This window comes from Mixophyes fleayi, chromosome 1 (genome assembly GCF_038048845.1).
Source record: "Mixophyes fleayi isolate aMixFle1 chromosome 1, aMixFle1.hap1, whole genome shotgun sequence".
NCBI classification, from domain to species: Eukaryota; Metazoa; Chordata; class Amphibia; order Anura; family Limnodynastidae; genus Mixophyes; species Mixophyes fleayi.
In genome coordinates this window covers 6,468,764-6,491,862 of record NC_134402.1, presented here as the reverse complement: position 1 = coordinate 6,491,862, position 23,099 = coordinate 6,468,764, and the positions used below count along the sequence as shown (strand labels likewise).

Genomic DNA, 23,099 nt, shown 5'->3' with positions numbered 1-23,099 from the left:
CCCTGGCCTATCACACTGACCAGGGCTGCATGGGTAGCACGCAGAGCGGTGGTACCAGAATGCTTGGGTCCAAACCTCAGAAACAGCTGGCAAACAGATTAAATTGTGGGTCTAATCTGCAGGTCACAGGAATTCAGCACTATGAAATATGTTTTCAAGCAGATCTTTGAAGCAAGGTGTTTATTTGCTCTCACCTGGTTAAAGGTACTAGGCGAGCAGGTTAGATAAAATCAGAAGAACAAGTGTTCAATACAAGCCAGTACCTTTTATACAGTTTTAGACAGATGCGATTTTTAGAATCAGGATGGAATGTGTTTACACAAACATGGATTTACTTGCATTGCAATCCTAACAATATTTACACTTATCTGTGAAAATCTTAATTGAACATTCCTGCCTTCAATGTTGGACCCTCACACAAAAGATCCAACCAACATAAGTCCCTTCTCAGACAGTTCCGAATACACACTTCCACAGAACATCACAAACCCCAAACAACCCACTCCCCCACATCACAATACACAAAAGGTGTCACGGTCGTCTGAATTTATTGATCCGATTCAGGACCCTTGGGCCTAGCTGGAGCAGGACTGAAACAGAAACTAGCAGCCTGGATAATCTTCCTGCTCATGTTCTTGCTGAATGAAAAATATAGCAGGGGAATGAGCAGTCTGGAAATGCTGACAGGAGCACTGCACTTTAGTTATGCAGACAGGAGCACTGCACTTTAGTTATGCAGACAGGAGCACTGCACTTTAGTTATGCAGACAGGAACACTGCACTTTAGTTATGCAGACAGGAACACTGGAACCAGGAGCCAAGAACTATGCTCTGGAGATAAGTGTGTTGTTCTGGCAATGAACAGATCACAGCAGCAGGTTTAAATAGGATGTCCCAAACAACTATTGGCTGATCAGTTCATGTGATCACAGCTTCTGAATCTGGTTGGTTTGGAATGATCACCTGACTGCATCCAAGATGGTCGCACCCATGCAGCAGAACAAACAGTATGTGTTTGTTTACAAACGGAGATGTGGAGAACGGGAATGCTGCAGATGACCAGAAGGGACCCAGGTAGCCGTGATATGACAGCGGCGGATGAGGTAAGTGCGGCTAAGATCCCGATTTGTGACAAAAGGCTTCCATCCACAAAGGCTCATTGTATCAGATATATACATCAGAACTAAAGCATTTGCTTTAGAAAGGTAAAAACAGAAAAAAAAAAAATTCTACCCTGGTCTCAAAAATAACGATTTCCTTTACCAAAATATACACAATATCAAAAATAAGTGCATGTGCAATTATATAAATAAGCGCCCTGCCATGCGCTATTTCCTTTAAATAAATTTATACCATAAGTTCTTTATCAGTGATCCAGTCACACTCCTAACCCCCTTATCCATGTGGCAACCAGCGTGCCATGTCCAAACGATTTGGCTACTGGTCCGCCGTCTCCTAGGATTACCCGGAGGTTCTGCCTCTTCCTGCCGACAGCCCATCCATATTGCTGTGAGCCTTTCCTTGCTTGTGATTTATGTCAAATTCATCAATTTGAAGTGCAAGGCTCCAGCGCAACAAATGGATTTTTTCCCCTGAGGTGTGTTGCAGCCACTTTAAAGGATTATGATCAGTCACCACAGTAATATGTTGTCCATACAAATAAGGTTGAAGTTTTATCACTGCTCACACAATGGAAAAACATACCCCACCTCTCATTTTTGCAGTTTTCTGCTCAAATAGGCCACAGGGTGCTTCTGCCCATCTGGCCCCACCTGGCTAAGTACTGCTCCCAGTCAATACTGTAACGCTACTGTTTGCACAATAAAGTCCTTGTCATAATTAGTCGACAACAGTACAGGAGCACGAACCAAGGCTTCCTTTAATAAATGAAATGCCAGCTAACAAGCGGGTGTCCAGTCAACTTCTTTGGGGAGTTTATTCTTAGTAAGATCTGTCAGGGGCTTCGCTACAGTACTAAAGTCTGGGACAGAACATCTGTAATCCCCTGCAATCATTAAGAATGCCAGTACATGTAACTGGGTCGAGGGCAGGGGCTAGTCTTGGATTGTCTATACCTCAGCTAGATCTTACCTAACCCTTCCTCCCCCTTCAAAATCACCCAGGTACTGTACCTCTGACATCCCCATCTAGCACTTCTCTGCCCTAACATCATCAGACATTGATGACATCATCAGACATTCCAGGCCAGAAAAAGTTCTGTGTTAGGCGCTTCAGTGTTCAGTCTCTGCCCTGGTGTCCCGCCATAGGGATTTCATGGGAAACTGACATTTGTTGCGGCCGAAAGCCCCGTGGTACCACCAGTTGAACTTGTTCCCAGACTGGTCTATCCCCATTTATCTTCCTAGCTACACGGTACAAAAACCCTTTGCGCCAGGTCACACTCCCCACCTCCCTCGCTGGAAGGCTGCCTTCAGCCTGGCGCCTCATACCTTCCAGTGAGGGATCAGAGAGCTGCGCTGCCCTGAACTCTTCCCTGCAGCCCTCACTATTGTCTAAGTCAGGATACGCTGCAGGGGGGTCTATGTAGTGTTGACTAGGGTCAGTCAAAGTGGGGTCAGTGAAAGGGGGTTCATTGTGGTCAGCTATACTCACTGCTGGAACTGGCATACTACTATGGACAGGAGATTCACTGGGCACCCTCACAAGATCAGGTTGGCACGAGACAACATCCTCTGCATTGCTAAGGGATGTAGTCTTTCCAGAGGCAATGGGCTGGCTGTTTCCTGAAGAGATAGTAGATGTGGTCTTTTCCTCTGGGGTGACTGAAGCTGCTGTACTGGTGATGGCTGTTTTCTAGCAGCTGTGGTCTTTTCCTCTGGGCTGGGCTTTGCGGGTGTAGATCCTGAAGACTGTAGTTTCGCAGCTTGGCTCCGGGTAATGGAGTTGAGAAATGCGGTCACAATTCCAACCCCAAAATCGTTGCCCAAAATCACATAAGTTGGGAGGATATCCATAACTGCCACATCTCGCAACTCCTGGCCATCTCTCCAGTCCTGAAACACTCTTGCAACAGACATTTCCTTCTCCAGTCCATCTGCCATAGTAACTTTGGCAGTGCTATCCTGCAATACTGCAGCAGGATCAATAAGATGGGGACTCACTACAGTGATTGAGGCCCCTGAGTCTCTCACTCCTTCACCCTCCAGGGGTGGACTCCTCCCACTTGGACCAGCTGCAGGTTTCCCCACATGTTTTTGGGGGTCTTTTGAACACACAGGTGACTCTCCACAGAGTCACTTTCAGACACGGCACCTTCCATTGGGCTGGCAGGGGTGCAAACAGTCTCTAATGGCTCACCTTCACCAGTTAAGCAAGTCAGCCGGGCCCCAGGACTCGAATTAGGGGCACGAGTCTGGGGTGCTGTTGCTGTGGAACAGTCCATTCTTAAATGACCGGTTTTCCCGCCGCTGTAGCACTTCCTTACCATGCTGGGCTCCGATGTTCTCTGATCATTTCCAGGGACAGGGCGGGCGGTGGCTAGTGAGTGGCACCCAAAGGGTTAGGTACTTGCTTTTGGTGGTGAGTAGAAGAGGGGTGTCCCCCTGATTGTACAGTTTTTTGGGGTTTGCTGTTAACATGGCGCTTCTCCCAGTGTGGCCTCACTGCCACATACTGATCTGCCAGATGGGCCACTTTTTCCACGGTTGCTAGGCTACGGTCCAATACACACTACTTCTCCTTCGACGCGCAGCGGCGGTGAAGTTGCTCTCTGCAAATTAAGTCCACTAATTCTTCCCAGGACTTGGTGTCAGTTCCATTATTCTATCTTATTGCCAACTACTGCAACTGGATGGCAAATTCTTCAAAGCTGATATGGGTGCTTTTAGCCAAGTCCTGAAACTTCTGCCAGTAGGTCTCCGGGGTAATAACATAGCGCTTAAGGAGGGGCCATTTTACCATGTCGTAGTCTGCACAGTACTCTGGAGCCACTCTGCAATAAGCTTTGACTGCACGACCTTGTAGACACTTCACCCACTCCTGTTTGGGCAAGGCACGGAGGCTACAAGACATTTCAAACACATGCAAGTGTCCATCAATATCTCCAACCGTGTCATCAAATTTGGTAAAGTGAAGCGATCCCAATCTGGGCGCAGCAGATGACAGTTCACTGGCTGCTGCAGGAGGTGGTGTCCACTGTTTGCCCCACAACTTGATGATAAGCAACCGCTCCGCCTCAGTTTTTTTGTCTCCCAGGGACTCCAGATCCTGCATTAGTACAGAAAAGTTACCCTCATCACGTTGTTGAACTTGCATCACTGGTTCACTCTGTGAGAGGGGACTGTTGCTGAAAATAAGTGCTGTGTTCTGGGATGTTACTGCAGGTACCTGTAGGTGTGAAGGTAATGTCTCCTCCAGGTCACTGTCAGTTTCCTTATCTGCTGACGTATACTGTGCATCCCAGGTTCTCAGTGACTTTTTCATTTCGCTCCTTGTCGCTGTGTAAGAAATTTACAAATTCTTTGTTTGGCATAGTATCTCAAGGTCTCCATTACACTGTACTTCGACATCCTGTGCGTTCTCCTGGCTTCAGTTATTCCTCTCCTGAATAACTCGGCTCTCCTGACTGCTGCACGAAAAGCTGGCCGGGGTTATATTGCCGCTTGCCACCGGAATTCTATGATAGGATGGACCGCCTGTGTTACCCTGTCTGTTGCTGCTGGGAACCGGCTGGGCTTACTTTGCCACCATTCCCTTTCATTATCTCAAATGCGCCCTCTTGCCACAGTAGAAGGGGCTTACAACACTGGACTCCTATACCAGCATCTAGAACCAGGTTTCTTCTGGGTAACTGGCTAACGTATCTTGTTGCTGGTGTACCTGGGCTGGTACTCCTGACCTCTTACTATGGATCAGGGAAGCTGTGGATGGATCCCCCCTGGCCTATCACACTGACCAGGGCTGCATGGGTAGTAGCCAGAGTGGTGGTACCGGAAAGCTTGGGTCCAAACCTCAGAAACAGCCGGCAAATGGATTAGATTTTGGGTCTAATCTACAGGTCATAGGAATACAGCACAATTGAAGATGTTTTTAAGCAGGTCTTTTATGCTCCTGTTGAAATGTAGACTGGAACCTGCTTGATTGATTAATGTTGATATGTTTCACTGTTTGATTGTTTTGTTTATTAACCCCATGTTTTCTGGATACAGGAAAAAATTTATTTTGATAAAGTGTTATGTTTTACACATGTAACCATGTGCTGTCTCCTCTCTTACATTCTCTCTGTTGGTCCTCTAGTAAAATACTGGTGCAGGGGCAATGATTAATGACATTAGCATCCTGCTGCTGTATGATCCTATTACCCTAATGTATGACCTTATGACCCAAACTGCATTCTACAACTGTTACAACTGCTGCAGCCTTTAACCCTGTGTGCACCTGCATCACAGCTGTTGTTACTGTTCTCAAATAAACCAATAACGCAGTTAAGTTTAACGCTGTTCGGAATAACATTCCTATCTAGCACTGCTGATACCTTGCAGACACCAAAAGGTTCTGCCAATATCAGTTTATAGCAGTCTGCATCTGGATTTTATTACGACATTGATTGGCGGACAAAAATCACATTAATGGGTCCTCAACATATAAATATAATCTCAAACTACAGTTTAGTACACTTGTGTTGAAGGATAATCACATTTGTGGGTATACTTTATGCAAGTCAGATTCTTTGCCTGGGTAAAATGTCTAATTGTCCATTTATTAAAAATGCTCTCTATTATATTGTGACAGCACAGTTAAAAGTGCACTGCATTCTTCTGTTCTCTCTGTCAGACACAACTATCAGCGGGAAATTTTTAAAAATGCCTTGATATTTTTCAGCTAAATAGGTTTAAGTGACGCTTTTTAATGTACAGCTAGTCTAGATGTTGCTTTGCAATGTTTTTTTTTCAGGGATAGCATTTGTTGTATCTCTCATATTATTGTTACAGGAAGTAGCTATACTATTGTGTTCTCTGCTTATAATGCACCCTTTATAATGTCACGTTTACTGGATAATATCTACACAAAATTTCATCAAAATGTATCAGTGCTGTTATAGATTACCCTTTATATAACACCATCCTCAGTAATGCACCAGTTCTCTCCTGTGCTCTAATCTTGAATTATAAAGAAGGATCACGTTATGAAACTGCTACAATAACACGATAATTTGATTTTATTTAAAATAATGTATTTATTAGGCTCGAACAGAGTACACATTTAAATTACAAGTAAAACAATAACATACTTGGAAAGCAGGATTGCAATGACAATTTAATGTTTGTATTTCCTAGGCTCCACAAGGTTGTGTTCTGCAATCTGTCTTCCGGGAAGCAGACGAGCAATAAGGAAAGGATCTCCCATTTGCTGCTATGACTGTATTCTGTGTTCAGAAGGAGAAATATCTAATACATCTGGTAAATATCTTATATTTTATTGGAAAATGTAAGTTACCTGCCTGTTGCACTGTGTCCATTGTAGAGAGAAGTAAAGAAGATCGATTTATTTAATTTGGCAATTCACAGTTCTGTAATATTCTGTAATATTCAATGTTAAATACATGATCCATTTACCAAACATACTGAATCTGACAATTAAATGACACTGAACTGAATGAAGCGAATCACCTACGTGTAGATTTCTGTTCAGCTCATGAAATATCACTAGAATATTACAGTGTGATCTACTCAAGTGTAATGTTATGTTATGTTATGCGTATGATGCATTTTCCATACCTCTTATATACTTACTGTGTACAGAGTTATCTATCAAAACTATACCCGTGCTCTATAAATGTTTATACATTTTTGCTATATTACATTTTTCCAAATAAGCAAACATATTACTGTGATACAGTGTCAGACATACATTAAAGGTTATTATAGCAAATAACAACAGTAAAGTTACAGGCAAAACAGGAGGAAACCCCCACACTGCCAGGTACATTATACAATAACAAGCAGTGATCGTGTCTGTGGTAACTTGGGAATGGAAATGGTCACTGATGATTCCTCAACCAATTATTATATACTTCAAGAAAAATCCAATTTGTGTCAAATACGCATCAGTTGTATACAGTACAAAGTAATGTGTGTTTGTATTGCTGACATTTCCTGACTAAATGAAATTGCATAAGATAATCAATTTTCAGAAAGTGCTTCTGACATTGTTTCAAGTGGTGATGATGAGGACATGTATTTTGATGCAGCTCCCCTATAGCAGAGACGTAAATGTAAAATAATCTAACTCATAGATAAAAAGATACACACTAGAATAGATGTAAAATAAACTAAGCTGCAACTGTTACAAACATGTAACTAAAATATTCCTGCAACCAACAACATCAAGGGAATGGATTGTAACTTACTGTCTATAATAGATAATAGAGCATGAATAAGATCTGAATCCTATAAATGCAGTTCAGTGTCCCAATCTAGCAGAGCAAACTCCGCACATAGGAGACCATGGAGCCAGTCTTGAATCTTACCACCCAAATAAGAAAGTTCTCCAAAGAAACAGCAGCAGTGCAGTTCAGCCTGGTCTCCCACTATTATCTTCACTTCTTCCCGAGATTATGATCAGATACCTGGTCACAGCTGTAATGGATGTTATAACCACTCTATTTAGGGTCCAACTGACAGGTCTTTGCTGGTGGTTAGGTAAGATATACTCTGTCTCCATAACAAGCAATAATGGAAGATAATTTCCAGGTATTTTTTATAATATTATAGGAACCATAACATGGTAGAAATATAGCAAGCAGCATCAGCTTACAAATTTCCCCATATAATATGGATTCATCAGAGGTAATTAGAGTAGGAGACGATGGAGTATTTATTTCTGTGACAGCCAATTAGACTACTATTCATCTACCATTTACCCCAGCTATCACAAGAGAACTAGCAGATTGATTAGACTCAATTTTTAACCCCTGTTTTTTAACCCCACTGTGCCATGCTGTCCCGTTTTTTAACCCTTCTGTGCCCCTCCTTATTTTTTAACCCCTCTGTCATGCAGCCCCCCCTGTTTTTAACCCCTCTGTGCCCCCCCTCATTTTTTAACCCCTCTGTCATGCTGCCACCACCCCGTTTTTTCAACCCTCTGTGCCCCTTTCGTTTTTTAATCCCTCTGTCATGCTGCCACCCCCCCTGTTTTTTAACCCCTCTGTGCCCCCCCTCATTTTTTAACCCCTCTGTCATGCTGCCTCCCCGTTTTTTAACCCCTCTGTGCCTCCCTCATTTTTTAACCCCTGTCATGCTGCGTCCCCGTCTCCCCCCGTTTTTAACCCCCCTGTGCGCCCCCCTCGTTTTTTCTCCCTTCACTTACCTTTTCTCCTGTCTTCTTTCTTGGTCTTCTCTGCTGCTCTGTGCTCCATTGCTCCAGACTGACTGAATGCTGGGCATGACATGATGATGTCACACCCGGCATTCAGACAGTCTGAATGGAGCACAGAGCAGCAGTGAGGAGGGACACCGGCTCCGCGATCACGTAAGTTTGTTTTGTTTTGTTTTTTCACTACCCTGCTCCCCCTACCAACAACCGAGCCCCCCCCACCGCAAAAAAAATAATAAATAAAATAAATCGCTTTGAAAAAAATAAATAAAAAATCGGCAGCGCAAGGGCCCGAGTAGGGCCCCCTGACATGCCCGAGCCCGGGTAATTAGTACCCCCCCCCCCTCTCGGTGGCCCTGGGGACAAACACAGTTATCAGCAAACTGGGTAAAACAGACAAAGAGATGAGACAGCCCTGCTCTCAGGCTTATAATCTATCGGACAATGGGAGTTGGATACATAGGGATAAATCTACATATTGTATTTCAGTCCAATCTGATTGCAAAGCTAAAATAAAAAAAACAAAAAAAAACAAAAAAGGATTAGTATGCTATATGAACCGGTCACACAGCAATGTTTGTCAGAGGGCTATTGTCCTGTTCGGATTGTTCAATGGGTGGTAATAGGTATGCGTAGACCCGAAATGAAGATGGTGGTGGCTGGGACGGAGGCAGCTGTTGGCGGTACCAGGTAAGAGCGCTGGGGATCGGGTGTGCAGCCCGATCACCCGACGTGTGACTGTACCCCCCTCCTTTAAAGCTGGGCCCAGCGCGCCTACTGCTAGCCTTCATGGGAAACTTCTCATGAAACTTTTCCAAAAATAAAGTTGCGTGAATGTCGGAGGCACACACCCAGGAGCGTTCCTCAGGGTGAAAGCCCTTCCAGTCCACCAGATATTTTAGGCCACCCTTATAGTACTTGGAGTCCAAGATTTTGATTGAGTTCAAACTCCTCTTTATGATGAATTGTTGGAATAGTGTAGGATGATACAGATGAAAAAAGATTTATAATCAAAGGTTTCAGCAGAGAAACATGGAAGGATTTAGAAATAAGAAGAGAGGCAGGTAACTGCAATTTAAAACAGACAGGATTGATGACCCGGGAAATACTACAAGGACCAACTAACCGCGGAGCCAGTTTCATACCTGGAACCTTGAGACATATATTTTGGGTGGATAGCCACACCCTATCTGCGACTTTAAAGACAGGAAATACCTGTCGTTTCTTATTTGCAAACAGTTTGTAGCGAATGGAGGATTTCTTAAGACAGGACCTTACTTGAGTCCAGATGGAGAGAAAATACCAGAGTAATATATCAGCAGCAGGAACGTGGGAGGGAGGGATGAAAATTTGGGAAGAGAAGAATGATGTACATAGACCACAAAAAAGGCTGAAGTAGTGATAGATTCATGAAAAGCATTATATTGGGTGAATTCGGCCCAGGGTAGAAGGTCAACCCAAGGTAGGAGGTCAACCAAGACAACCCAGTTGTATTGGTTGACCGAAGAAAACATCCTGAGGTCTCTAAATCCTGGTTCGCCCGTTCGGTCTGCCTGTTGGATTGGGGGTGGTATGAAGAGGAAAAATTCAATTTAATTTCCAACAGTTTGCAGAGAGATCGACAGAACTTAGACACGAACTGGATGCCCTGGTCTGAGACTGTATGGGCGGGATAGCCATGCAGACAAAATATATCCTTAACAAAATGAGATGCCAAAACCGGAGAGTAGGGAAGACCAGACAGTGGGATGAAATGAGCCATTTTAGAATACTGATCCACTACAACCCATATAGTGGTACATTTCTTGTTGGGTGGAAGGTCTGTAATAAGTCCATACTGATATGGGTCCAAGGTTCCTGTGGAATGAGTAACAGAAGTAACTGGCAGGAGGGAGCCTGGTGGGCAGACTTGTGTTGGGTGCAAATACCACAGGAGAAACAAAATTCTTAACATTGAAGTGTAGGCTTGGCCAACAGTAGCCTCTAGACAACAATTTGATGGTTTTATAGACCCCCATGTGACCGGAAAAATTAGTAGAATGGAAATGACACAGGAGCTTTTTGCGGAGACCAGAGGAAAACAAAAGTCTTCCCAGGTGGAAGGGTTGGAGATGTGAGCACTGTGGAGGATATGAGACATTTGGGGTCCAGGATGGGACAAAAAGGAGTTTACTCCAAAAAAATGTCCAAAGAAAATGCACAAGATCAGCCCTCTTGTTATTCTCCCCTGGTTTGAAGGTTATGCAAAGGTAAAAACGGGAAAAGAAGAGTGACCACTGTGCTTGTCTGAGATTCAGACATTGTGCTGATTGGAGATATAGAAGGTTCTTATGGTCAGTAAAAATGATAACTGGGTGTTGAGCACCCTCCAGAAATAACGCCATTCGATAAGAGCTGCCTTGATGGCAAGTAATTCCTTGTTTCCAATGGCATAGTTCTTCTGCGCAGGAAGAAATTTCCTACAGAAAAAACACAAGGATGAAACTGCCCTCAAGGTGACTTCTGCGAAAAGACTGCTCCTTTGCCCACATTAAAGACATCAATCTCCAGGAAGAACGGTAAGGAGGTGTCAGGTTGTCTGAGGACAGGTGCAGACACGAAGGCGTTCTTAAAGAACTCAAAGGCCTCCAAGGCGACTGTAGACCAAGATTCGGGATTAGAACCTTTCCAAGTAAGAGCCATGATAGGAGCCACAATGGTGGAATAATCTTTGATGAAATGCCTTTGATAATTGGCGAACGCAAGGAATAGGCTTGAGGACTAATGGAAGTGGCCACTGCAGAATGCTCTAATGTTATCAGGATCCATTCACAATAAAGATCCAGACACAATGTAACCCTGAAAGGCATTTGATGAAATTTGAAAGAACACTTATCAAGTTTACAAAAGAGTTGGTTTAGGAGTAACCTGGAATGAACTTCTGCCACATGGAGGCGGTGAAAGGAAATATCTTTGGTGAAGATCAAAATGTCATCAAGGTACACGGCCACACATACATAGAGAAGGACTCTGAATATTTCATTGACAAAACTTTGAAAAACTGCCGGTGCATTGCATAGACTGAACGCATTACAAGGTATTAGTAATGACCATTGCATGTATTAAACGCCGTCTTCCATTCATCTCCTGCTTTTATCCTAATGAGTTTATAATGTCCGCGAAGATCTAATTTGGTGAAGACATTGGCTCCTTTGATACGGTCAAAGAGCTCCTTAGTGAGAGGAATGTGGTAGCGGTTTTTGATGGTTATGGCATTGAGACCCCCGATAGTCAATACACGGCCTCAAGGAGCTATCTTTCTTCTTCACGAAGAAGAACCCCACTCCGGCGGGCAAGGAAGAAGGTCTGGTGAAGCCCTGTTGAAGATTTTTTTTAATGTATTTAGACATGGACCGAGACCCAGGTAAACACAGGGGGAATGCCAGGCCTCTGGAAGGAGTCTTCCATGGCTGAAGTTCAATGGGACAGTCCCATGATCGATGAGGGAGCAAATGCTTTGAACGGGTTTTATCAAAGACGTCCAAGAATGAATGATATTGCTCGGGCAACCAATCGATGGTTGTAATAGAAACATGTACCTCCAGGGGTGAAGTAAAGTAAGTGAAATACAATTCCAAACTGCTCCTGGATCTAAGAGAGCAGAGATATAAATGAAACCCTAAGGCCATGGAGAATGCCAGAAAAGGAGCAGATTTTAGGAATTTCAAGAGAGGTAGAGGTTTTAGAGAGCCCTCATCTGACCTCTCGGGAGCAGGTTAGGGCCTGGCATTTCCTAATCTTTGGGACAGACATTCAGCAGATGACCAGGATCCGCGCAGTACAAGCACAATTTATTCTTGAGTCTCCTGTCACGTTCTTCCGGAGTCAGACGAGAACGTCCTATTTGCATGGGCTCATCCTCCAACACTGGATGAAGGTGCACACGATTACATAACAAAATCATAGCATCTAGGTTGGTTGGAAGCTCCTGCAAGGCAAGGGGCATCTTTAATTTTGTCTCAGAGGCCTTTCCAGAAGGTAGCCACCAAAGCATCAGTATTCCAGTGAAATTCAGATTATAATATTTTAATGGAATAACGTATTGAACCACAAAACAGGTTCCTTGGCGGAAACGAAGAATACTGGATGCTGCAGTATTTACTTGTCCGGGGTCGTTAAACATTTTACAAAATGCAGCAATGAAGGCAACACGGTCTACCAGGAGTGGATCATCTTGCTCCCAGAGGGGGGAAGCCTAAGCTAAAGCTTGACCCGACAACAAAGAAATTAAATACGCCAGCTTGAATCGAGTTGGGAATTTTTGTGGTTGCAACTCGAACTGTATGGAGCATTGGCTCAGGAAACCACGACAAGATTTGGGATCCTCATCAAACTTGGAAGGAGCTGGAATATGTAGGGTAGAGGTAGAAGCTGATGCTGCCACTAGCGCAGGAGTATTCTCAGCCGGTGAAGCTAGAAACGCTTGCAAAGTGTCAATGCAAGCCGCAAGCGTCTGAAAACACTGTAGGAGTTGATGTTGGACTGTCTTGTTGTTCCACTCAGTTAAGCAAATGCTGAAGCATGTCTTTGGCTGATGATTCCCCAGTCGGATCCGACATGGCCTGTTCTTGCTGTCACGGTTGGGTAATGGATTCTTTGATTTGCCTAGATTAGCACTATTTAAGTAAAACACAGAGTCTAACGGGAAGGCGGTTTTCACCAGGGCCCGCAGCAAGGCGGTTTGGTCTTTGCTGTGTCTGTCCTGCAGGTCACAGCCGCTACTAAGAATATCAGGCGCAATCTTTAGGAGAATGTGCAAGGATGGTTTGCAATGGCGGACAACACGATGAGATTAGAAATAAAGGTAGCAGTTTACCACTGGAGGAATGGCAATGAAATACTCTGTAGAGCGTCATTTCTGCGGACAACAGGTTACCAATAGAATGGCGGCAAGTACACTGTGAAGTATGAACTCCACGGAATGCAGGTTACCACTTGAATGGTGGCAAAATGCTCTCTATAGTGTCAGCTTTGCGAACAGTAGGTTACCACTGGAAAGGCGGCAAGTCCACTGTGGAAAGTCAGCTCTGCAATCAGCAGGTTACCACTGGAATGGCGATGAACTCTGTAGAATGTCAGCTCTGTGGCCAACAGGTAGAAATGGAATGTAGTCCACCAGAAGGGAGAAAACACAGCAGGAGAAAATGGAGCCAAGTCTAGCACCTCAGAGGTAACTAAAACAACAGGTACCAAACATCTGAAGGATGTGCCTTTTAAATTTGGAGCCAAAATACATCATCCAATAGGAAGGGAGCAGAGGGAATAAATAGATTGGGTTAAATGAAGATGGTGGCGGCCGGGATTGAAGGAGTTGCCGGCGGTACCAGTTAAGAGTGCCGGGGATCAGCTGACAATAGATGAGAAATTGGAAGTATGTTTGTTTTGCAGTGTCCAGAGCATTTTGATAGGAGTGATATACAGAAGTATATGTGAAGCCATCGTTAGAGGTACAACATTTACACCAGTGATGTTCTGCTTTATGGGAAAGTTTTTGAAGATTTTGTGTTACTTTAGAAAAGCTGACATTGGAGTCGACATGTAGTATGAAGAGTCACTGAAGTTAATTTGAAACTTGATCAAAGGCTGTTGATCTGGACTTTTTCACCTCTGTACAGTCTCTGATTTAACAATTCACCGTTCCCTATCTTTGACCACCATCTCCAATCTTTTAAAATTTCCCCGCCCTTCTCATCTTCCCCATCCCCTAAAGTTACTCTCACCAGGTGTAACCTGGACATCATTGATTCTACCAAGATTACCTCCTTTTTTGTCTTATCCCCTCCCCCACTCACCATCCTCTTACCACTGAACTTCACTCTGTCGGCCAGACTGTCAATACCTATGTCAGTACCCTCCTCAATATTGGCACTCCAAACTTACCCACTCTCTTTATAAATACTCCTATGTCGTTTAACAGCTCTGGAGAAAATCACACATTTATGCTTCTTCCTTCACTTCAAGTTCATTCTCTCCTATTACATTACTGCCCTATCATTCACTAAACAGTCACAGGCCTTCAAACCTCAAATTTCCCTCCAACCACCAACGCTTCTTTGCCACCTTCAACTCCCTGCTTTCCCCTCACTCACTCTCCTCCTCACTCTCTGTCATTAACTTTTCTACACACTACAGCTCCAAAATTGAGTACATACGTCACTCCACTTACCCCTTATCTACCCACCTTGTCCCCCCTCCCAGCCTCCTCTTTGGATTATCTCTACCCCTGCTCTAGACTGTCACCCTGCTGGCAAAGCAGCCCACCTTCATTTTCTTCACTCTGATATCTGATTAAGTCAACACCCTTCTATCACCCATTCCCTCCTCCACTTGCCCACTTGACCACATCAACTCTCACCTCCACTCCTCTCTCTCTCTTGATGCCTGCTCTAACCTTGCCCACCTCCTCAACCTATTTCTCCCTTCTGGTGCCTTCCCCTCCTCCTTTAAACATGCTCTTTTCTCAACTTTCTCAAAATACATCACTTGAGCCTTTCTCCTTCGAAAATGACCACCCTATATTCCTCCTCCATTTTGCATCCAAACTTCTTGAATTGGATATGTACAACCATCTCACCTCCTTTCTCTCATCTCACTCCCTTCTTGACCCACTCCAATCAAAATTTCACTCCCTCCACTCTACCAAAAATTCCATCACTACCTTCTCGTTGCTAAGTGTAAGGGAGAACTCTTATACTTCTTGACCTCTCTGTTGCCTTTGATACTGTTTACTACTCCATCCTTTTGCAAACACTCCAATCGATATTTCCCTGTAATGCAGTCCTCTCCTGATTTTCTTCTTACCTCACCAACTGTTCCCTATCAATCTCTACACATGACTCCACCTACCCCACTCTTTCTTTAACTGTTGAAATTCACCAAAGTTCCATTATTGGCTCTCAGCTCTTCTCCCTCTACATCTCCTCCCTTGACGAACTTATCAGCTCATTTGACATCCACTACCACTTACATGATGATGACAGCCAAATCTATCTTTCATCCCCTAACCTCCCAATTTCCTTATGTATTAAGTTTCCTGCTGGCTCTCGGCCATCTCATCTGGGACGTCCCAGAGCTTTCTTAAACTCATATGTCCAAGACTGTAACATTTGTCCTCACTCTACCCCCCTCCAAGGCTTCCATACACCCCCTCTTACCTTTGATTACACTAACCTCTTTTCTTCCCTACCTAGATGTAATCCTCTCCTTCAAATCTCACATATAGTCCCTCTCCAAATCCTAACACCGCCACCCCTGGAATATATCCAAGAATCAAACCTATGTCACCATAGATTCCATCAAAACTCTTTTTCACTCTTTTGTAATCTCTCACCTTGATCAATGTAACTTCTTTCTTGTGTTACTCTCTAAAATGTGCAACTCACTCCCACACCAATCACACTATCCACTAGTATCCAAGACTTTAAGCACACCTTTAAAACTCATCTTTTCATCAAAGCCTGCCACGTCTCATCTTAACTTATCCCCTGCTGCCCTCTCTCACTTACTCTCCCACTCTTTATCACCCATTTTGTGTCTGCCCCTTCTATCTAGATTGTAAGCGATCATGATCAGGGCCCTCTTACCTTGTTACCGTGTTTTCCTCTCTTCCCAATCATAGCTATTGTTGCACCTATGTTAATCACTTCCTGCCTTGTCTTATTCATCATCTCTTGCCCTGATTGTTGCACCCATGGTTGCTTTATACTAGTATGATAACTGCTCAGTCTCTATGTACTATAAAACTTATTTCTGTTTGCTCATCATGTAATTGCTAATTGTTGTGCCCTATTATGTCACTCATTGCTGTAGTGCTGTAGTGGCTTGAGTTTTGTACACATGCATTCATCAATATGGTCACAGTGTACATATATATTCAGTTTTAACTAAGACTAAAAGTTTAATAGTTCTTTTTGTTTGAGGTTTCCATGGTAGCGTTATTATAGCAGTATAGAACCCTTAGCATTAGGAGAAATACAGAATCATCATCATCATCACCATTTATTTGAGTAGCGCCACTGAATCTGCAGCGCTGTACAGAGAACTCACTCACATCAGTCCCTGCCACATTGGGGCTTACAGTCTAAATTTCTTAACACACACACATACACATACACACACAGAGACAGACAGACAGACAAACAAACACACTAGGGTCAATTTGTTAGCAGCCAATTAACCTACCAGTATATTTTTGGAGTGTGGGAGGAAACCGGAGCACCTGGAGGAAACCCACGCAAACACAAGGAGAACATACAAACTCCTTACAGATAAGGTCATGGTTGGGAATTGAACTAATGACCCCAGTGCTAACCACTATGGCACCGTGCTGCCCCAGAATAAAGATGTCTTGGTGTTTGTAGTTTTCCAGAGAAGCAAATTTAGATGCAATAAGAAACTTACATTTAGGATCCCTCTTTTAGTGTCTGTGGAGCTGTGTTCCTATGTGCATGTGCTGGCTGTATTTAGCTTTTTCCTTCCACTTCAGGGGTGGGAGGCACTTGCAAATTGATAATAGAAATAAATGAGACAACGTGGGAGTATTATGTTTTAACATACCACATTTTTGCTTTATTCATTTTTTAGATAGTGAAAGCTGCAAGAAATGTCCTGATGATGAATGGCCCAATGAGAAGAAAGCCGCATGTGTCCCCAGGATAACAGAATTTCTATCATACCAATCGGACACAATTGCTATAGTTTTTTCTGCAATATCTGTGCTATTTTTTATCTTGACTGTCTATATAATCAGAATATTTGTTTCATTTCGGGACACTCCCATAGTAAAAGCCAATAATAGAAACCTTAGTTTCATTCTTCTCATCTCCCTCCAGCTGAGTTTACTCTGTGTCTATCTGTTCATCGGTCGTCCAGTGGATATCACCTGCATGTTACGGCAAATTTCATTTGGAATAATTTTCACTGTTGCTTTATCTTCAGTCCTGGCCAAGACAATCATGGTTTACATCGCTTTCAAAGCCACCAGACCTGGAAGCTATTGGAGAAAATGGCTGGGTATTAAACTGCCAAATTCTGTTGTGTTGATCTGTTCATCTGTTCAAGTTCTCATCAGTGCTATTTGGTTGTCAGTTTCTCCTCCTTTTCAAGAGTTTGACTCTTACCCTGGGATGATCATCATTCAGTGTAATGAGGGTTCTGTCCTTGCCTTTTATTTCATGTTAGGTTACATGGGGTTTCTGGCAGCTGTGAGTTTTGGTCTAGCTTTTATGGTAAGAACATTACCTGACATCTTTAATGAAGCCAAATACATCACGTTCAGCATGTTGGTGTTCTGCAGTGTTTGGGTCTGTGCCATACCTGCCTATCTGAGCAGTAAGGGGAAGCACATGGTCACTGTAGAGATATTTGCTATATTGGCTTCTGGTATTGGAATATTGAGCTGTATATTTTTTCCTAAATGCTACAATATTCTACTGAGACCTGAAATGAACAGTAAAAGACATTTGTTAGAGAAACATTATTCATAAAATTATTTGTTTCTTTGCAATGGAAAGTAATGTATTGTTCTATTGTGTTGTGGTGCAAATCAATTATTGTTTTAAGCAATATATAATTTAAAGAAACAATTAACGTTAGTGTTTTCTATATGCATGCTATTAAAATAAAATTTTAAATGAAGTTTAAAATGTAATAATGTGTCCTAAGTATTCAATAAGGGTTATACCTGATGAATATTTCTTGTGATCTCACAACAAATGTTCCACAGATGAAATATTTTACAGTGAGTCTACCAAAAAGGAAAAACACTAAGGGGTATATTTACTAAACTGCGGGTTTGAAAAAGTGGAGATGTTGTCTATAGCAACCAATCAGATTCAGTCTGTCATTTTGTAGAATGTATTAAATAAATGATAACTACAATCTGATTGGTTGCTATAGGCAACATCTCCACTTTTTCAAATCCGCAGTTTAGTAAATATTCCCCTAAGAATCATATGCTGAAATAATTGCTCCTATAATGTAATGAAGGTCTCACTCCATGGAGAAGAGAACTGCACAAGTTACAGATAAAAGAAGCAGCTGCCACTATTGTCCTCTCCCTCCCTCCAGAAAAACCACAAAAACCTAACCAGAATACAGCGCTATATCAAGATTGCTAAATTATATATTGATAGAAACACATTAAAATATCCTGTTTGGCAGAATTCAAAGAATCAATTAATTTCCTTGTTTGAACCCTTCACTGTTTAGGAAAAGTTGGACTCTTTCTCAGAATAAACCTCAAATGTGCTCAGAATGAGTCCTACACCTCCTTGGCAGGAGTTCCAATGGGTAAAACACATGAAAGGCCCTTAAAGTTAGTAACTGCTGGTGGGAGCCAGGGAAGAGCGAGGCTTGATGACATCTTCACTCCTGGCATATTCTCTGGTAATCATGTGGGATTTACAGCAGAAATCATTAAGTATTAATAAATGCAGGGATCCCTTCATTTGAAAGAGAAAAGTCCCCTCTTTCAAATGATATGTCCCCTTACTAGTTATTCTTTATGAACAAGTTTTGATTCTCATGGGATCAATCTATTGTATGAATTCTTTCTCTCTCTCTCTCTCTCTCTGAATATATATATATATATATATATATATATATAGTAATAAAGGGAGGCATTTTGTTGGCAATATGCAGAAAAAGCATGCTAGTAGAGTAAAACATCTGTGCAGTAATGCATCTAAATTGGAGAAAGATTGCTATTATGAATGGCGCTATGATAAAGATAAACCGTTCAGAGCACAAATAGCTGCAGCCTGAGAAGAATTTGTCTTCTCGGATTATTGAAGTTCTGGTGATAGATCACTGCGTCCGGGGGCTAAACCGTGGTCTGCAAAGGTGGGTGCTGCAATTAGACCCACAAACTTATGAAGAGTTTGCCACAGTGGTAGAGAGGTGCGCTACAGCAAATGACTAAACACCTGCATTCGTGCCAAAGCCAATGCCACTTCAAAATCCAGGTTTGACAATCCTTGCTGCAGGGCCCAATGGCAAAACTGCTACGGACAGAGGGCTAGTTACAAAGGTGTCTAATCTGAAGTGCTTTAAATGTGGTGAGCCAGGCCCATTTAAGGCAGAGTGTCCTAAACTACCAGAACCCACTAACTGTTCTGTGGCACATATTGGCCTGCTTTCCCAAAGTGTTTTACCATGAGTCCCACATCAGTGAGTCCTTGTTTGTCCTGGGTGATAGTGCTAATCAACCAAAACCTTGCTGGCCTTGGTTGACTCTGGGAGTGAACTTTTGTTAGGTTCGAGCTCTGCCTTACCCAAAAACATAACTACTCGGTTGCCCAAGGTGAAGGTCCTTTGTGCACATGAGATGACTGAGATGACTGAGGAGTATAAGAGAAAACTTCTTCCTATCACACTCAAAAACCAAACAGTTATGGTGGTAGCTGCCATAGCACCTAAACTTCCATATCCACTCATTTTGGGGCAAGACTTCCCACTGGTTAATAATGTCCTCTGTGAGCGGGTTTGGCCGGTTATGGTGGCAACTGATGCAACGGACAGAAGCCTGGTCTTAAAGGAGCCGCCTAAGATTCCACAACATCTGGACCTCAATCTTTGGTAACTGCCAAACCAGAATGTCCTCCTGGAAGTCACAGAAGGAGTTCCACAAAAGCATCTACCTGCAGGGAAATATGGACAGTCCAAACTAGCATTAGTTGGTGATTTCACGGTTGAGTCCACCCCGCCTGTCAGTGAGGATACGGACTGGTCCGCAATACCAATTTTGTTTCCTCTACAGGACTGTGCATGGGACCAACTTAACGATGACACTTTGGAGCAGCAGCGGGCTCTTGCCACAAGTGGTGCCACAATAGCTATAAAAGAAGAAGCTTGTTTGTTTCTTTGTTTATTTGTTTAAGGCGAATATCTTCGACAATTCAGGCACTGATTTGAATGAAATCAATGCAAGGTGGTCCAGTTGGATCCCGGCCAGATGCTGAGTGGTTTAGGGACCTGGTCAGACCTCCCCTTGGTGTACAGTGGAAAGAACTTTGACGTGCGAAGCCTGTTATGAGCTTTCCACTGGATGGATTTGGATGAAAATTTTTAAAAAAAACTTTTAACATTGAATCCAAGAAGACATACTAGGGGTATAGGTTTCATTTGGACCTCCCATTGGTGTAACACGGCCTGAACTTTGACCTGGGGAGCCTGTTCTAGGCCCTCCACTGGATGGATTTAGTTTGTTTTCATTTGGACACCCCTGCTCCGATTGGGATGAAGCCAACATGAGGTGGTCCAGTTGGATCCTGGGCTTGTTTTAAAATGGATAGGGACTCGATCGAACCTCCCGTTGGTGTACGCTGTGCAGAACTTTGACTGGGGAAGCCTGTTCTGAGCCTTTGTCACGATCTGCCTACAGCTTATGCATTACATGCTGCTTTGCATGGCAGCTCCTGCCTTTTTGTCCTTATTATTATTATATTTGTATTGGCAGTACCTCCATTCACCAGAGGTGCTGCTATTGTGCCTTATTGTGTGCATTAGGGGTTAACCTTCATGTTCACCAATTATCCCATGCACCTGGGTGTGGTTTTCCCTTTATATACCCTGTCACTCCCAGCACACATGGCTGGTTATTGTTGTCATCCAGATGTCATATCCTGTGGTTTCACCTTGTGATTCTTTCTCCTGCCTTGCTCCTGTGATTATGCTGCTTTGGGATCTATCTCAGCATACAATCTGCTGACCTGTTCCTTATTTGTACCTGGGACTTATCTGTGCATTTCCCTGTGGATGCTGCCTGGAATATTTCCTCACCTCCTATTTACCTGCATCAGCTGTATATCTGGTAAACTCTGCAAGATATTATGTAATCAACTGTTCCCCAGCAATAAACATTGTTTGTTTTTCACCTATCCATGACTCCTCAGCTATATTTCTACTCTGATCCGTGACAGCCTTCTACTGAATGGATTTGGATGAAAACTTCACAGATTGGTAACATTGTATCCCAGAAGATATACTAAGGGGTTAAGGTCACAGTCAGACCTCCAATTGGTGTACACTGGCCAGAGCTTTGACCCGGGAAGCCTGTTCTTGGCCTTTTGCTGGATGGATTTGGATTGTTTGTCTGTCCAGATATGCATTCGGACTCCCCGGCACCGATTGGGATGAAACCACTGTGAGGTGGTCCAGTTGGTTCATGGCCATGATTTAATGGGTTTACTGTCCCAGTCCTACCTCCCGTTAGTATACGCTTTGCAGAACTTTGACCTGGGGAGCCTGTTCTGAGCCTTTCACAGGATGAATTTGGACAAAAGTTCCTCAGACGGGTAACATTGTATCCTAGAAAACATGCTAGGGTGTTAAGGTCCTGGTTGAACATCCCATTGGTGTACATGGGCCATAACTGGGGAGCCTGTTGTAGGCCTTCCACTGGATAGATTTGGTTTGCTTCTCTGTCTGGTTATATATTCAAACACTCCTGCAACGATTGGCATGAAACTAATGTGAGGTGGTCCAATTGGATCCTTATCAGGTTTTAGGGGGGTTGGGTCTTGGTAGGACCTCCCTTTAGTTTACGCCAGCCAGAATATTAATGTTGAGTGCCTGTTCTGGGCCTTCCACTGTATGATTTTGGTTTGTATGTGTGTCCGGTTATGCATTTGGATACCCCTGCAGTGATTGGGATGAAGTCAATGCAAATTGGTGCAGCTAGATCCTAGCCAGGTTTTATGTGTTTTCGGGTCCAGATTGGACACTGCCGTTGGTGTACGCTGGGCAGAGCTTTGACCCGGGGAGCCTGTTCTGTTCCTTCCATTGGAAGCATTTGGACGATAGCTTCACAGACTGGTAACATTGGATCATAGAAGACATACTAGGGGCTTGAGGTTCTGGTCAGACTTCCATTGGTGTACCCCGGCCAGAGCTTCCACCCAGGGAACCTGTTCTTTGCCTTCCACTGAATGGATTTGGAAAACATTTATATATATATATATATATGAAGAAGTTTGCTTCTTTGTTTGTTTTATGGCGAATATCTTCGACACCCCTGAACCGATTGGGATGAAACCAATGTGAGGTTGTTCAGTTGGACCTTGGCCAGGTTTTAAGCCAGTTATATTTTATGTCAGACATCCTGTTGGTGTACAGTAGGCAGCACTTTGACCTGGGGAGCCTGTTCTGAGACTTCCCAGAAGACATACACGGGGGTTCAGTTCCCAGTCAGACCTCCCATTAGTGTATGCTGGCCAGATGTGTGTGAAGCCTGTTCTGGGCCTCCCACTGGATGGATTTGGTTTGTTTGTCTGTCTGGTTATGCATACGTAAATGCATTCCGATCTGCACTGATTGGGATGAAGCCAATGTGAAGTGGACCGGTTGTATCCTGACCAGGTTTTAGGGGGCAAAGGGTCCTGATCAGACCTCCCGTTGTTGTACGTTGGGAAGAACTTTGACCCAGGGAGCCTGTCTGGGCCTTCCACTGGCTGGATTTGGTTTGTTTATCTGTCTGGTTATGCATTCGGACACCCCTGTACCGAATGGTATGAAACCAACGCAAATTGATACAGTTGATAAACTAATGCGAGGTGGTCCAGTTTGATTCTGGACATGTTTTAGGATGTTTCAGGTACCAGGCGGACCTCCTGTTGGTGTACGTTGGGAAGAACTTAAACCCGAGGAGCCTGTTCTGTGCTTTTAATTGCATTGATTTGAACAAAAACTTTATAGCCTGCTAACATTGGATTCCAGAAGACCTACTA

The 23,099-nt window shown here is 43.4% G+C and overlaps 1 protein-coding gene across 1 annotated transcript in view; it reads left to right on the top strand.

Annotated features, from left to right (window-relative positions):
• LOC142110918 (vomeronasal type-2 receptor 26-like) overlaps positions 1-17,944 on the top strand; it is a 98,938-nt gene extending 80,994 nt beyond the window's left edge. Inside the window, exons 5-6 of the mRNA XM_075193786.1 lie at positions 6,297-6,419; positions 16,957-17,944. Of these exons, the coding sequence (XP_075049887.1) occupies positions 6,297-6,419; positions 16,957-17,858 (1,025 nt within the window). The 3' untranslated portion in view covers positions 17,859-17,944. The remainder of the gene's footprint in view (positions 1-6,296; positions 6,420-16,956) is intronic.
• The last annotated feature ends 5,155 nt before the right edge of the window (positions 17,945-23,099 follow it).